Below are 17,392 nucleotides of genomic sequence, written 5' to 3'. Positions count from 1 at the left end.
CATGTCACAACATATGCCCAGCTCACACGTTCAACATAAACTGAATGCACATATACTGTAAATGCTCATGTCACATTTAGATCATTATAAAGTAAACACCACAAACATTGGATCAGGTTTCTTTACCAATTTCAGTTCTGGCCTTAAGACCGATTATTGCATTAAGTTAGTTTAAATGTGGATTTGAAGTGTCACCACACTACCACAGAATGTTTCAGGTCTGGATTTTGATTTGCCCATTTCAAAACCTGGAATGTTTTACTTTTCAGCCACTAAGCTTTAGATTTGCTGGTGTTCTTAGGATCATTGTCCTGATGCATGCTCCAAACTCAGCCAAGCTATAGCTATTGGACACATGGTCTCATATTTTTTTTTCTAGAACAGGGGTTGGCAACCTGTGGCACGTGGAAAAATTTTCAATGGCATTCTGATTGAATCAAAATATAGTAAATATATTTTAATTACACCGCACCCATTCTTGCCGTCATCTACAGTACGTTTTGCTCATGTGACTCAAATGTAAATGGAAACCATATGTTCAGTGCAGGCCGTGGTACATTAAAACAAACCTCTTATTACATTTTAATTACAGCACATACATTCATGCTCCGTGTCCCCACCTGTGTTTTGTACGTGTGACTCAAATGTAAAGGGAAACCATGTGTTCAGTGCAGGCTGTGGTACGTTGAATTAGTAGAATTATGTCGGCACACGCAATAACATTGTAACATAGGTTTGGCACAACATCACTGAAAGGTTGCCGACCCCTGTTCTAGAATGTTCCAGTATAAAGGGGAGATCATTTTCATCTAAATGACTACAAATACATTCATGTCCTGAGGCTGCAAAACAATTTTAGATTATTCTGTCCTCCACATTGCTTCACGGCTTGTTCAAGGATCTTCTTACTTGCTGGTTTTTGCCCGATGCAGTGTTGCACATAATGTTCACACTCCTCTATAGCCATGTATATTTGGAGAGGAAGGAAGTTTTTGTGGGCTAACCTTCCATGAAAGGCATACCTGAGAGCCTTATTCTGATAGTAGAACTGTAATATTTATCATGTTAAAAAGAGGCCTGTAGATCCATAGATGGAAATTTTGTGTTCTCTGAAATTTCTTGTGCAATTACATAGTCTGGTCTTTGAGTGAATTTGCAGAGATGCTGCCTAAAGAGAATGCTGGCAACTGCCTTGAATTCTGCCCGTAGAATGAAAGACCTCTTTAAATTGTTTGAAACTGACCTTTTTTAATCTTTCCAGACCGATGAGCAGCAAAAATTATGTCTCTGAGATCATTGCAGATGGTTTTTATGCTTGATGTGGCGTTTACACAAACATGACTGCTCCAGAATGAATTGTTAATGGTCTGCTTTTACATCAACTAAACAAGAGATTAGCGAAGCCTGGCTCTAATGAACTTTTTAATTGACATGAAAACAAGAAACATTAACTTAACTTTTCAAACATGGCTTCTGAATGTTGCTTTATTTTTTTAATTAATATGGGTGGATTTAGAATAGTGAAATTCAAAGAAGTTATTTTTTTGATGTTGCCATTACTTGTATAGGTAATTTTTTCTTCATGTATATGTTGCACACTTTAAACTGTTTGGGCTTGTATAAATGTTGTCTAATGTTACATTGTAAATTTAGCATTCTGATTCAGTTGTACATTCATATGCATTTTTTTGTTCTATGAGGAACAATTGCTAGATGACAACTTATTTACTGGGAGAATGTGGGACTTTCATTGTGTTCTGGATAGATGATGATATTCAACCTATGTCAGGAGATCTCTGACAATTACAACAACGTACATAGTGGAAGCATAGAAAAATATTGGTAATCTACACTTATCCAAGGAGGAGGAAGAGGAGGAGGAGGTTGGAAGCATGCACTGATACAGTATGTTGCCACACCCACCACACGATGAATCACCACGTGACGAAATATTTGGGGAACTAAATTTTTATGGGGGAAATAATCATGCTCGCTGGTTATTTGCATACATCTCTTCTAAGGGGTATATACCATGAACAGCTGGGACCGTTGGATTATCTGGTTGTTATTTCTTAACACTGGCTCGGTCAGATAGCATTTTTCTTAACACTGGCTCAGTCAGATAGCATGTTTCACAAATATTTAAACAGAATATGATGATCAATGAAGAACCAATCTGAACTGTTGAAAAGAGGAATAATGTTAACTTGAAGCCTTAAGTATATCAGAAGGCAAATGTGGAATAATGTTGAATAGAAGCCTTCAGTTTTATTCCATGTTGAGTTTATGGAGAGATGGATTTAAATGGCTGCTATACAAAGCTTTGCAAAAGTCCAGGTATGTAATAAAATGGTTAAAGCACTAAAATTCTCAGAAACAGAAAAGAATGAAAATAGACTGATTTACAAGTAACTCTTACATATTTGACAGTTACATGATCCTTATTCCTAAATCACAATCAAGTTTAAGAAACCTGATCAATCACATATGATAAAATATTCGACTTTAATTTTCACATAGGTATATTTTTTTAAATGCACTTGAATTGGCTCTTTGAGTTGTCAAGGGCTTGCACAATCACATACTCAACATTTCAGATACATCAGAACACTGAAGCTGCAATTGTAACACACATCTTTGGGGATGTGGCAGGAGAATTTCAGTAATTGGAGAAAAACCCACACAGACACTGGCAGAATGTAAAACTCAACATAAAACCAGCAGGCAAAGGCACAGAAAGCTGAATCTGATGATGCATCAATGTTAACCATAATCTCACACTGTTGGCCTCATGTATGTAAATAATGAAAAACTAATTTTGTTATTTGTTCTTTGACACGTGAGGTTAGAGTTTTTCATTTTAGCACTTTGTGAGGACTAGAGGATATTAGTTTATTCTATGTGTATAGGAATTACTTAAATATCTAAGAACATGGGGAATATATAATACTTATATATAATTATTTACAAATATATTAAAGATTATATATAATATTTTGTAACACTCCTTCTAGCCAAATTACATCAGTCTTAAAATAATATATATTTTCTACTACTGAAAGAGTATATGAACAACAAAGAACTAAGTTAAAGTGGTTGTTTGGAATTCTTAAAAAGAGGTCCACAATGCTGATATAAACAAACTAAACATGAATAAAAAATCTAATATGTGTTCAGATCATAAGGGCTTGGGATGAAAGAGGTGTTTTAAAAAGCTATCGTGAATGCAATGATTGTTCTAATAGATATGTCAGTATGCCACATGGATATAATAAAGCCAAACAGGAAACATAATGCTAAAGTGCATTCACAAAGACATTTGAGAACTTGCAGTCTAAAAATACCTTTCAATTACTTTTGCTAAATGGAGTGCAAGAAAAAAAAAAGTGTTCAGCTTTATTTCCACTCATTTTCCACATAGAAATGATCTTTATATTAAAAAATACTAACACACTTTACAGATGAAATTACTCTTATTGCTTTTTTAATTAGTTTTTCATCAGATTATTTCATCTGTGCATATTTACCTGTAGTAGTTTGGTTTGAATGGTCCATTTTTATTGAGTCCCAGGTATTTGGCTTGTTCATCTGACAATTCTGTGAGATGAGCATCAAATGAAGGCAGATGTAGACTGGCAACATATTCATCTGAATTTCAGATATAAAAAATAATAAAACATTTCAAAACATAATGATCAGATAGGCAAGTTTAATTTCACTGAATGGAAGGCAGGAGGTGGAAATCAATTTACCCGAGGGAATAAAAACCAACTATGCATACAATCATTTGCCAAATAAATATAACTGTAACCTCTTCAACTCAAAATTTCCATTTGATAGAATACTGAAATAAATATTTGTAATTTTGTGCTAGAAAGTTTATTCTAATATTTATTACGCAGAAAATGAAACATCTCTGTTACTTTCAAAACAAGCTAGTAAGAGCTCTACATAAACTATAATATGAACCTACCCATCTTTTTTGGAAGTAAATATACATCCTGTTTATAACGTCCTTCGGGTGCATTGTAAAGCTCTATCAACGCCAGAGCCTATTAAATGGAAGCAAAAAAGTTACATTTAGTATAGCTTAAGAATTCACAAAGTGAAAACCAGAAATCAATGCCTGTGTTTTATCTGCAACTGACTGTATAATTCAAACTAACCAAATGACAAAAATTATTAAAACAAAAGCACATCTGAAAGACTCAAGAACAGAACAATGTGTAGAAATGTTAAAACTATATAATTGAAAGTGGCAATCAGAAAAAGCTGGATTTTCTAAAGGTTTACTCTAAAAGGAGCTGAACAAGAATTGGAGAATGTACAAATACAGACCAACTTGATATCTTTGCTGCTAAAGAAAATGTTCCTGCTTACAACACAAGTTTAGGGATATATTTTTTTTGTAATTTATTCTGTATATTAAAGAGTTCATATTCTGTACAGTAGTTAACCTAAACATTATTAGTAAGCATAATCTTCGTTTTCTCTGTTAAAAAATTCACATTATTCAGCTTATTGGTAATATTTATTTTTTGATGCTCAAATCTAAACACTTATTGGCAGAAAGTCACTTAATTCAATGAAGATCAACAGACTCACAGATTTAAACACACAAGGGAATGACATTACTACAGAAAAAAATCCACAATACAAATATTATTCTTTGATAATACTTAAGCTTGATGAAACAACCTAGTAGAGGAAGACTCTTGATCTCTGCCCTACAGACAATTCAGTATCAATCTCTTCAACTATAAAAGGCTCAATTAATTGTGGCACAAATATAATTTCATTCAACAACTGCCAAATATAACCATCTAATTCCTGTTTTAAAAAATTAACTCCAAGTAGTGCGCAGCCCCTTCTAAAAAGTACAATCAAGATGGAGTACACAATTAAACTGACCAAACATTCCCTGTATAAACATTTATAAATACTTCCTACATGTATAAGGATTACTAAGTGAACATCCATAAAAATGACATTACCCAATATGATATAAAATTAAAAATAAACCTACTTACTTGTGTGGTGGCTGTGATTGATAGCACAAAGGTAGGGACAGTAGAACAGCTCAAGTTCAGGAGGCGTCCCTACAAAATTAAGCAAACTATTTATTACAACTCAAATCACAAGACATACCCAAATGCATTTTTGCAAGGAAGAAAAAAATAATTTTAAATGGGACAAAATCAATCTATTAAATACACAGTTACTAAATAAATATTTTTCCTAGTTTTATAATTAACAAAACTGCAGTGCTCTTACCTCAGCCAGCAGCACCACTCTCTTGCCATCTGGCCAGATAACATGGTCTACTTGGGACCGCACTCTTTCCCAAGTGAGCTCAGGTGTACGCAGGCTGGTCTAAAATGCAGCCAATCAAGAAATAAAGAAATTGCAGTTTCAAATAAAAGCTGTGTAGTCAATATTTTTATTCATGCAAAACTTTATGAAGACTACTTACAACATCAATTTCTGTATTGGAATGACCCATGTTACAGACAATGCATCCATTTTTCATGCGATCCAAGTGTTCCCTTATAACGACATTTTTATTTCCTAAAATTAAAAAATTAGTTAAGACAAAATTGTGGAGCTTGAGATTACACAATTATTTGGAAAGGCTTTTCTTTTTGTCAGAAATTGTATACAGTGATCCCTCGCTATATCGCGCTTCGCCTTTCGCGGCTTCACTCCATCGCGGATTTTATATGTAAGCATATTTAAATATATATCGCGGATTTTTCGCTGCTTCGCGGGTTTCTGCGGACAATGGGTCTTTTAATTTCTGGCACATGCTTCCTCAGTTGGTTTGCCCAGTTGATTTCATACAAGGGACGCTATTGGCAGATGGCTGAGAAGCTACCCAACTTACTTTCTCTCTCTCTCTCTCTCTTGCGCTGACGTAGGGGGGTGTGAGCAGGGGGACTGTGTGCAGCTGCTTCCTGAAGGACATGCTGCACAGTGCTTCGCATACTTAAAAGCTCAAAGGGCACGTATTGATTTTTGACTTTGTTTTTCTGTGGCTCTCTCTCTGTCTCTTCCTGCTCCTGACAGAGGGGGTGTGAGCTGCCGCCTTCAACAGCTTTGTACCGGCGGTGCTTCGCATACTTAAAAGCCAAAAAGCCCTATTGATTTTTTTTTTGACTGCTTGCTTTGCACTCCTTTGAAAAGGAAGATATGTTTGCATTCTTTTAATTGTGAGACAGAACTGTCATCTCTGTCTTGTCATGGAGCACAGTTTAAACTTTTGAAAAAGAGACAAATGTTTGTTTGCAGTGTTTGAATAACGTTCCTGTCTCTCTACAACCTCCTGTGTTTCTGCGCAAATCTGTGACCCAAGCATGACATTCTAAAAATAACCATATAAACATATGGTTTCTACTTCGCGGATTTTCCTATTTCGCGGGTGGCTCTGGAACGCAACCCCCGCGATGGAGGAGGGATTACTGTACACCTTTTTCTGCGATAAAAGTGCTGCCACCATTTGTCTACTAAATTCAACATGCCAGAACAATGCAGCAGTTCAACTACAACTTGTAATTTTGTAATAATAAAATCACATAACTTGTAATTGTAATTATATACACCTTCTTAAGGGTTCCTTGGGGCAATTACTTTAGTTGTGCTTTTTTAAATATTTGTTTATTTTCTTATTTTGCTAATAAACCATTGTTTTATTAAAAAGAAGGTTTTCCTAAAAGGCAATCCAGAGCTACCAAGCTGCAATACAACAATCCATTTTCGAAGTCCAGAAACAGAAGGGAAAAAAAAATCAGTAAATCCAAGGAAAGCAATGGAATAGCAAAACTCAAAATAAGACTCAACTCCACAAAGCACATTCAAATGAACCACCAGGAACTCACCTTCCCTGCCTGCCTTTATAGGCTTGTGCAGTTATTTACTGGTGAGGTAATGGTGGCCTTGTCTCTTGGGGGGGCCCCCCCACAAAACACAAGGGAACATAATTACATACAGAAAGTAATAATAAATGAAAATAATAATATATATTAAAAACATAATTAGATAAATAATAAATGGACAGACCAACATTAATAGAAAAAATCACAACCAATTGCCAAAAAATTAACAAAAAAGACAGAAAAAGACATTTAAACATAAGCCAGTGGAGAAACAATGGCTAAAACAAAACATATTTAAATGAACCAAAATCTACTTTAACTACCACCTTTTGCCACATTTAACATTTATATACATTTTCTTAAACGATAAGCTTTGAAAACCAAAGGTTTGATTTCTTTCTCTGAGCTTCACACTGACTCATTTTTACACATCAACAATCAGTAAATGTTTCCAATAATTGTATTTGTTGACAGTTTTTAGTGAGAAGTCAAGCAAAATGACACCTTTTATTGGCTCACTAAAAAGATTACAATATGCAAGCTTTCGAGGCAACTCAGGCCCCTTCTTCAGGCAAGAGTTGCCTCGAAAGCTTGCATATTGTAATCTTTTTGGTTAGTCAACAAAAGATGTCATTTTGCTTGACCTCTCACTTCATTCTTAATGGCTAACACAATACAACACCCTAGTACTACTGACAGTTTTTGAAATGATTAGACTGTAGCCTGCACTAACCTGTTGAGTGTCTTATAATACGCTTATAAATAATTACAATTAAAATCATAATACTTTGTAACTGACTGAAAATTAAGCACTTTCTTGAAAAAAACAGCATTCACTGGAATATTTGCTGCTACTAGTTTGTGATGATCCCCCCAAAATATTAAAAAAATTGAAAAAGTAAGATTAAAGATATCACAGTGACTTGTTCTTTTAAACCTAAGACCATGTCTAGTCAGATTAGGACGCAGGAAGCGATCACCATAAGGCAGATGTATGAATGTATGTATGAATATGAACTGCTACATGTGTATCAGATAAGCTAAAGGAGCGCTTTGTTCTTTTTATGCAGCAAAAACACCATTGGTAAATATATAAATGTAATGAATTAAAATAGCAGTTAAAGTGTACATATGAATCCAGCAGTTCTTTATACAATATACTTGTTAATTTAACACTATAAGAGTGAATTTAGCACTGGCGATTTATATACCTAAATAATTAAAAACATTTTTTATTCACATTTAATATCATTCCGCAGCTTTTGCTGGTCAGAGTTTCGTTCCATTGCAGAAACATTGTTCTATCCCTTGAGTAGAGCACGGTATGACTGGAAGTTCCAGCTGCCACACTCAATGGACTGTTTGAATAAATTAAGTGCACTGCTCAAGTGTGCTCTCATTATCAAAAAATAAATAGCAAAGTACAACTGACAACTCATAAAAGTGAACCAGTGGGAGCAGAGTTGTTTTATGCAGATAGACAGACAGACATAATGTCAACAGAAAAATATACAACATATTTATTAAATTTCTTCTCTGTCTGCAACACTCCCTTTAGAAAAACTTACTGCAACAAAGTTTTTGAATAAAAATGGCTTTATGTAAAGCAATCTGTCTTCCCACAGATTAGTTCAGAATGTTATGATATAGTAAAAATATTCTAATACGTATTAAAAATACATTTATAGTTTTCTTATCTGTATTTTTTGGTCGCAATGTAACTGTAAAGCACATGGGGAAAAAAAAAGCTAATGCAACCCTTGAAAATACAGTGCTTCACAAAAAAAAAAAAAAAAAAAGAAAAAAAAAAAAGACTTCTCTGCTTGTAAGATGTGACGTAATCCAGTAGCCTACATAGGAAATGCATATAAGACCACCTGTGCCTGCTAAAACACATTAAATGTAGTTATTAATCAAACTTGCATTTTCCTGCTACTATACTGTACTTTCTGAACTACCCAACATTCACTGAAACCCACTCTCTTAACTTTGATGGATGAAAATGACATCTAACAGGGTTCATAGATTTTAATACATTTCAAACTTAAGGACTTTTTATCACCGTTCTAGTACCAACAAGCACAAGAATTCCGGGCTATTTTACACTCTGGTTCTGATTATACACAGCAAAACTACATAAACCTAATAAGAACACATATACACTCAATTTTAAATTGCTGACCACTTGAAAGTTGACATTGATGCTCACAATATTTACTCAGTGTAATATTGCAGTTACAAGCTATTAATGCAATTTTAGGCACAGCTGCTATATTTTAAAAATAGATATAACATTTTCTGGAAAAAGAACGTGTCATTATATATGTGGTGTGCACAGAGCCAGCTCTTGCCAATAATTCCGGTGTGCGCAAGCAAAACACACAAAGAAATGATGAAATTAGCATGTTTGTTCGAGGACTCTTTACAAACAATACTTTACAGAGCACATAAAAATACAGAAACTTTACTGAGTTGAAATGCTAGCAAATTAGGCTAATGACAATAAAAAAATAATTTTTCCATATATCAGGTAGTAAATTGCTACAGATGAAAAGCACGAGGTATACCTTGGGAAGGATATCCACACACTTTAGGACTCTCTCTCGTGATCAGGAAACATTTCCTGTAAAAGGTTACCCATGTCTTTGTCTTCTCTGAACAATGCTTGGCCATCACATTTAAAACCGAGAGGATTTCGGAAAATTCACATTCAGTCACTAACCTGACTAGAACTCTCACTACAGGCACTGATCCACTGTCACTTGAACAACTTGCAGTGCGGCGGTCAGATGTGATGATAGCCACACAAAAGGTTAAAAAAAATCATAACAGAATTACTTGTTTCCTTACTCTTCTTCATTTTGCTATGTTTATGTCATTTAATATGGCTTTTCAAATGAACTAGGCCCATATTCCAAAAGTCATACAGTAATAGCACTCTGACATATTTGTTTTACTGAAGCCAATCTTTGTTGTCAGCATTATCCAACCATTTCAAGTGAAAGACACACTTTCCTGGCATTCTGAATGCTCAATAAATCACAGTAATATGTCTAATGTGGGTTAGCTTCCCGGTTCCTCTCTGTGTGAATAGAGCTTTGAGTACTGAGAAAAGCGCTATATAAATGTAATGAATTATTATTATTATAATATACACAATGTAATTAATCTTGCTATTTACCTCTTAATTCTAACTCAAAGCTAATAATTCAATGTGCAGGCTAACATCCACTATATATCTATATCAGTTCATATATGCAGTTGCACAAAGAACACAATGCAAGGGAACACTAATGCGCAATGTCATTAAATGTGATATTAATGCAAGATGTGGGTGTTTTGTTGGCAAAATATCTGATGTTTTATCTTGACATTTGATTATTGGAATCCTCGTTAATATTTTCCATTATTTATAAGTGCCATTTAAATTTTTAATTTTAAGGACTTTTCAGTACTAGATTTTTGCTTGTTAATTTTTCATGACTTTCCAGGTTTCCCAGAACCCATACAAACCCTAACCTTAGTTTTCAAGGCATATTTATTTCAGGTTGCATATGGTGTCACTGAATAAATAAAAGAATAAATACATTAAAAATAAGCAACAAAAACATAATTTGTGATGCATTTAATTGTTTATACTGACATTTTACTTCATTATTTATTGTCACATTTCCCAGTACATTTATTTATTTCCATATTTATGTAATTTTTCCAAAACATTCCTCCAGAGAAACACATTCCCTAACCATCCTTTTTACATACATTGAATCACCATGAGTCAGTAGCTCACAAGTGAAATTGCTGAGCGATCTTTGCAACGATCTGTGGTATTTTCTTCTCACAGTGCAGATATGCTGTTAATGCCCAATTACAAATAACTGTTAAATGATTGTTTCATTCTACAAGGCGGATTTGGATTTTTTTTCTCCCTAAATAATAAACACCATCATTTAAAAACTGCATTTTGTGTTTACTTGTGTTATATTTGACTAATGGTTAAATGTGTTTGATGATCAGAAACATTTTGTGTGACAAACATGCAAAAGAATAAGAAATCAGGAAGGGGGCAAATAGTTTTTCACACCACTGTATCCTACGTGTCAGCTTCAGTATATTCAATAAACAAGGACGCTTGTTCATGACATGCTGCATGTGTCTTATTTTACAGTAATTTTTGTATATTCTACACAAACCCCATCTTCACAGCGCTACATTAGCATTATTTGTTTCATAAAAAGAGTGTGCATATGCATCAGGGAATGATTAAGTAAATAATGCCTAACAAGAGTTTATAGTAAGTAATATGGATGAACCATAGTCTATGGTCATTTTCATGGCTAAATGATTATTAAGCTAAATTATTAAGGGTAAAATAAAAAAAAAAAAAACATAAAAAAAACATGCCACTGGAAGCAAAAAAAGCGTGCATTGTGTGGAAATGGGTGACCAAGGTCTGATTCACAAAACTAACAAACTGATTGTACTTTTCTTTTTATAGCTGAATCAACACAATATTATGCCTCATCACTTTAGGTACTGCATGTTAAGTGAACAGTTAGCTCTAGCACAGACTGTGTGTAAAACTGCATGTTGCCAAAGGTGACTAGAATGTGCACTGTCCTAAAAGACTTTTTAAAAGGGTGATGTGTAGCTCTTCCATTACTCATATGGAACAGTGGAAAGGCTGTGCTCCTAACTTTGTTTAATACTGTAAAGTCATACATGAACTTATTTTATAGATTTCAAGTGACAGATTCAGGTAAAAATGAAATTAAGATTGACGAGTTAGTAACAGGGCATCTCTACATGAATAGTATAGTTATGCGCTAAATATTTAAAAGTTTGCCGCAGTGGAAGGGCTGCTACCTTGCAAGAATTAGACCAGGGTGCATGTCCTGGATGCTTATTGCACTGGGCCTGCATGTTCTCCCCGTGTACACATGAACTGCCTCATACAGTCCAAAGACATGCTGGTCTGGTGGACTGACAATGCTGAATTGGTCCCTGAGATATTATATATATATATAAATATATAAATAAATATATATAACACTAAACCTTACTCTGGATAAGCAGTGTTGGAAAATGAATGGATGGATGGATATATAAAAGTTTTTGTGCCTAGGCCTTTTCATAGTTAAATTCTTTCTATGTGGGCTATTGAAATATTCTCTGACAGTATTCCAAAACAATCTCTGCATGAACTCCAAATGGTATAAAATTCAAGCAATTCTAATACACTCAAGGCTTCCATTACTTCACTTTTCAGATGTTTTAAAGGGGTTTGTAATGTATCTCACTTTTTTATTTTTTACAATTTAAAGTGGTCTATGAATGACATCTAACTGAGACACTTAACAAATAACAGACAATCTAAGAGTCCAAGCTGTAAATAATATAAATCATTTCAAACAGATCAGTCTAATTAACTAGTAAACTTAACATTTCCTCAGAAATTAGTTTAGTTCCCATTTTTTTTTTAATCACACCTGAAACAACCATTTATAATCAATATTCTTCCCAGCTACAACTAAATAATTAGTAGTTAACAGAGACCTCTGCATTTATTCTCAATGTGTTCATTTCCATAGTACACAGTGAAAGCCCTACACAGTAAGATAGTCATCTGGCAATCGTTTATGTGTGTTGTCTCCTGGTACACTTTTTAAAAACTGCAATTTTTTTAAGCAGATAAATTTGCCTCTTTAGACATGGTATTCTGAATTTATAATTCACTCGGGCTACAAGATATTTCTTCAAGCATAAACAGTTCAAAATATGTAATATTTACATAAAAAAAATTACCTGTGCAGGTAATGACAACATCAACCTGGCGGATTACTTCATTGAGCTTTACTACCCTGAATCCATCCATACTGTAAAAAGAATTAAAAACAAAACATGAATAAACATCTTAAATTACCTTCTATATCCAGAAAAAAAGGCAAATGATTCATCTATATGGAAATTAAAAATAACTTTTCCTTCTTTCAATGTTTCTGTTCTTAGTAGTGAATCTCAGGAGCTTTACAATATTAATCACTTACCAGGCTTGTAAAGCACAAATGGGATCAATCTCTGTGATATACACAATGGCCCCTAGTGCTTTTAGTGCAGCACAACAACCCTTGCCTACCTGAAATAAACAGGATAACACTGTCAATAACTTATTAAAAAATAGACTTTACAGCATACTGTTATTGATATTTCAATACATTATGAAGAACATCAAAAAAAATTTAAAAGGATGAATAGGTAACATGAAAATTAATTTAAATGGTGGTATTGTCATTTGCAGCACTGGCTTATGGATCCTGCATTTGAATCCCATACCTTCTCACTGAATGTGTGGAATTTGCACATCCTTCCCTTTTCTGTATGGGTTTTTCTCAGAATATTAGGGTGACTGATGATTCTAAATTGCTCTTGTGTGCGTGTGTACTGGGTTCTGCAGTACATTGGTGCCCAGTCCAAAAATTAGATTAGATTAAAATGACTCCTACCTTGCACCAGAAGCTTCTGAGAGCGAGTCTTGGAACCATGACTCTGATTTAGATTAAGCAAGTTCAAGAATTGTATTTTTTCCTGTAAAACGTGGTGGTTTAAGCTACTGATTAGAATGATAAAAATATATTCAAGAGAAAAGTAAAAACTAGATTTGCTCAGGCATTATTTATATAAAAAGTAAGTCTTCTAAAATTACTTACTATACTATGTTTATGGGTGGCATGGTGGCGCAGTGGTAGCACTGCTGCCTCGCAGTAAGGAGTCCTGGGTTCGCTTCCCGGGTCCTCCCTGCATGGAGTTTGCATGTTCTCCTCGTGTCTGCGTGGGTTTCCTCCCACAGTCCAAAGACATGCAGGTTAGGTGCGTTGGCAATCCTAAATTGTCCCTAGTGTGTGACTGGTGTGTGTGTCTGTGTGCCCTGTGGTGGGCTGGCGCCCTGCCCAGGGATTTGTTCCTGCCTTGCGCCCTGTGCTGGCTGGGATTGGCTCCAAAAGACCCACATGACCCTGTGTTAGGATATAGCGGGTTGGAGAATGAATGACTGACTATGTTTATACAGTGCATCCGGAAAGTATTCACAGCGCATCACTTTCTCCACATTTTGTTATGTTACAGCCTTATTCCAAAATGGATTAAATTCATTTTTTTCCTCAGAATTCTACACACAACACCCCATAATGACAATGTGAAAAAAGTTTACTTGAGGTTTTTGCAAATTTATTAAAAATAAAAAAACTGAGAAATCACATGTACATAAGTATTCACAGCCTTTGCTCAATACTTTGTCGATGCACCTTTGGCAGCAATTACAGCCTCAAGTCTTTTTGAATATGATGCCACAAGCTTGGCACACCTATCCTTGGCCAGTTTCGCCCATTCCTCTTTGCAGCACCTCTCAAGCTCCATCAGGTTGGATGGGAAGCGTCGGTGCACAGCCATTTTAAGATCTCTCCAGAGATGTTCAATCGGATTCAAGTCTGGGCTCTGGCTCGGCCACTCAAGGACATTCACAGAGTTGTCCTGAAGCCACTCCTTTGATATCTTGGCTGTGTGCTTAGGGTCGTTGTCCTGCTGAAAGATGAACCGGCACCCCAGTCGGAGGTCAAGAGCGCTCTGGAGCAGGTTTTCATCCAGGATGTCTCTGTACATTGCTGCAGTCATCTTTCCCTTTATCCTGACTAGTCTCCCAGTCCCTGCCGCTGAAAAACATCCCCACAGCATGATGCTGCCACCACCATGCTTCACTGTAGGAATGGTATTGGCCTGGTGATGAGCGGTGCCTGGTTTCCTCCAAACGTGACACCTGGCATTCACACCAAAGAGTTCAATCTTTGTCTCATCAGACCAGAGAATTTTCTTTCTCATGGTCAAAGAGTCCTTCAGGTGCCTTTTGGCAAACTCCAGGCGGGCTGCCATGTGCCTTTTACTAAGGAGTGGCTTCCATCTGGCCACTCTACCATACAGGCCTGATTGGTGGATTGCTGCAGAGATGGTTGTCCTTCTGGAAGGTTCTCCTCTCTCCACAGAGGACCTCTGGAGCTCTGACAGAGTGACCATCGGGTTCTTGGTCACCTCCCTGACTAAGGCTCTTCTCCCCCGATCGCTCAATTTAGATGGCCGGGTGGCTCTAGGAAGACTCTTGGTGGTTACGAACTTCTTCCACTTACGGATGACGGAGGCCACTGTGCTCATTGGGACCTTCAAAGCAGCAGAAATTTTTCTGTAACCTTCCCCAGATTTGTGCCTCGAGACAATCCTGTCTCGGAGGTCTACAGACAATTCCTTTGACTTCATGCTTGGTTTGTGCTCTGACATGAACTGTCAACTGTGGGACCTTATATAGACAGGTGTGTGCCTTTCCAAATCATGTCCAATCAACTGAATTTACCACAGGTGGACTCCAATTAAGCTGCAGAAACATCTCAAGGATGATCAGGGGCAACAGGATGCACCTGAGCTCAGTTTTGAGCTTCATGACAAAGGCTGTGAATACTTATGTGCTTTCTCAATTTTTTTATTTTTAATAAATTTGCAAAAATCTCAAGTAAACTTTTTGCATGTTGTCATTATGGGGTGTTGTGTGTAGAATTCTGAGGAAAAAAATGAATTTAATCCATTTTGGAATAAGGCTGTAACATAACAAAATGTGGAAAAAGTGATGCGCTGTGAATACTTTCCGGATGCACTGTATACTGATACCATATACTATACGGATTGCTTTATAGCCATTTCATTAGGCAAAGTCTCCTTTTTTTTGTATCTGTTCAAATTTCACTATGTGTCAGTTTTCCTCCCATATGCCAATGACTTACATTTTTGGTTGACTAAACCCATATACTTAAACAAACTGATCCAATAAAAGTGAGTATGGAGGAGTGCATGGATGTGCTGTGGAGAGTGAAAGGTTGGTTCCTGACTTTCATATGGATGATGAAATAGGCTTTGGTCTCCTGTTACCTACAGCTGTATTAAGCATTTTGAAACTGGAGGAGTGAACTAAATAATAAAATATCATGCTGTATAACAATATCCATATGGGTTTGTTAACTTGCTTTACTCTTCAAAGTCAACAAAATCAATTATACAGAGACTGTAAAGTAAATGTAAAAGCTCCATAAATGTTAATAATAATAATACATTTTATTTATTTGTGGGCGCCTTTCTAAACACTCAAGGACACCGAACAATAGATAAAACACAGATTATAAACAAAACTAAAATACAAAAATTAAAATCAGAGCAATTGTAATCAAAGAGAAAAAGCAGTCTTAAACAAATGAGTTTTAAGTTTAGATTTGAAAAGTGAAAATGATTCAATATTTCTAAGCTCAGGTGGTAGTGAGTTCCAGAGCTGGGGAGCAGAGCAACTGAATGCTCTGCTCCCTGAGTGGCAAGACAGACGAAGGGGTCAGTCAAGTGGATGGAAGAAGAGGATCTAAGGGTGCGGGAGGGAATGGCAATATGGAGGAGGTCAGACAGATATGGAGGGGCAAGGTTGTGGATAGCCTTAAAAGTTAACAGAAGAATTTTGAATTGAATGCGGAAATTAATTGGAAATGTTGTTGTACTTTTTAAAATATTAATAATGGTTTAACCAACACAAGTTTCTATATTCTACTTACAGCAATTGCACCAATTTCCAGATAACCCAGGAGCAAAAACAATCAGTAGCTTTTTGTGCTAATTATTGGGTCAATATACAACACGGTCATAGTCTTGTAGGAATATACTGTATACAAATCAGTATTGATTCTTAGTCTTTTATTCCAGTAGTTCAGATGACAGGATCTTTCTAATGATGTTCAGTTGGGTTTCAATAGGCGTTATTCTACTGAGACTATTCTGCCGACTGTGCTAGACACATTAAAGCTGGCTAGAACTACCAACATTTCATCTGCCCTCATTCTTATATATCTCTTTTCCACCACAGTCAACCTTCAGATTCCTCTTGCTAGCTTTTCTGACTGTAGCATCACAGGGACTGCTCTCATGTGGTTAGAATCCTACCATGTGCCCTGGGGAGGACAGATGTGAAAGGCGCATAAGGTAAGCACAGGGATGTCCCAAGGATCAGCACTGGGTCCTCTCGTCTTTTCTCTGTACACCACCTTCACTGGGCCCTATTTTCCAGTTCCATAGTTTCTCGGATCAGTACTATGTCAAAGACACAAAAAGATCTACCTGTCATTCATTACAGAGAACCATGTAGTAACAGGTAAAATCTTGGCATACCTCCTGATATCTTAACCTGGATGAAGGAGCACCATCTCCAGCTCAACCTGGCAAAGATGGACCTCCCTGTTATCCCAGCCATCCCCTCTATTCAACACCTTATTTCTGTTCAGCTAGGCTTATAATAGCTAACACTCACCAAGTCAGTATGAAACCCTGGAGAGGTGACTGATGACCAGCTACCCTTCGCTGACTAAGTTACAACTGCCTAATGGTTTTGTAGATTCATTCTGTATAACAACTGCAAGATCAGACCATATATGACAAGAGTACGCAACACA

At 36.0% G+C, this 17,392-nt stretch overlaps 1 protein-coding gene across 2 annotated transcripts in view; it reads right to left on the bottom strand.

Moving 5' to 3' along the window:
• Positions 1–17,392, bottom strand: part of ahcyl1 (adenosylhomocysteinase-like 1) — a 123,097-nt gene that overhangs the window by 3,356 nt on the left and 102,349 nt on the right. Inside the window, exons 10-16 of one of the 2 annotated variants that reach the window (XM_028797109.2) lie at positions 12,920–13,008; positions 12,678–12,748; positions 5,474–5,568; positions 5,275–5,373; positions 5,031–5,099; positions 3,974–4,052; positions 3,528–3,648 (exon numbers count right to left, since the gene is read on the bottom strand). In XM_028797109.2, the coding sequence (XP_028652942.1) occupies positions 3,528–3,648; positions 3,974–4,052; positions 5,031–5,099; positions 5,275–5,373; positions 5,474–5,568; positions 12,678–12,748; positions 12,920–13,008 (623 nt within the window). Of the gene's footprint in view, positions 1–3,523; positions 3,649–3,973; positions 4,053–5,030; positions 5,100–5,274; positions 5,374–5,473; positions 5,569–12,677; positions 12,749–12,919; positions 13,009–17,392 lie in introns of those variants that run through there. The other variant, XM_028797110.2, reaches the window with a different exon arrangement.

This window comes from Erpetoichthys calabaricus, chromosome 3 (assembly GCF_900747795.2).
Source record: "Erpetoichthys calabaricus chromosome 3, fErpCal1.3, whole genome shotgun sequence".
NCBI classification, from domain to species: domain Eukaryota; kingdom Metazoa; phylum Chordata; class Cladistia; order Polypteriformes; family Polypteridae; genus Erpetoichthys; species Erpetoichthys calabaricus.
This window is presented reverse-complemented; position numbering and strand designations above follow the sequence as displayed.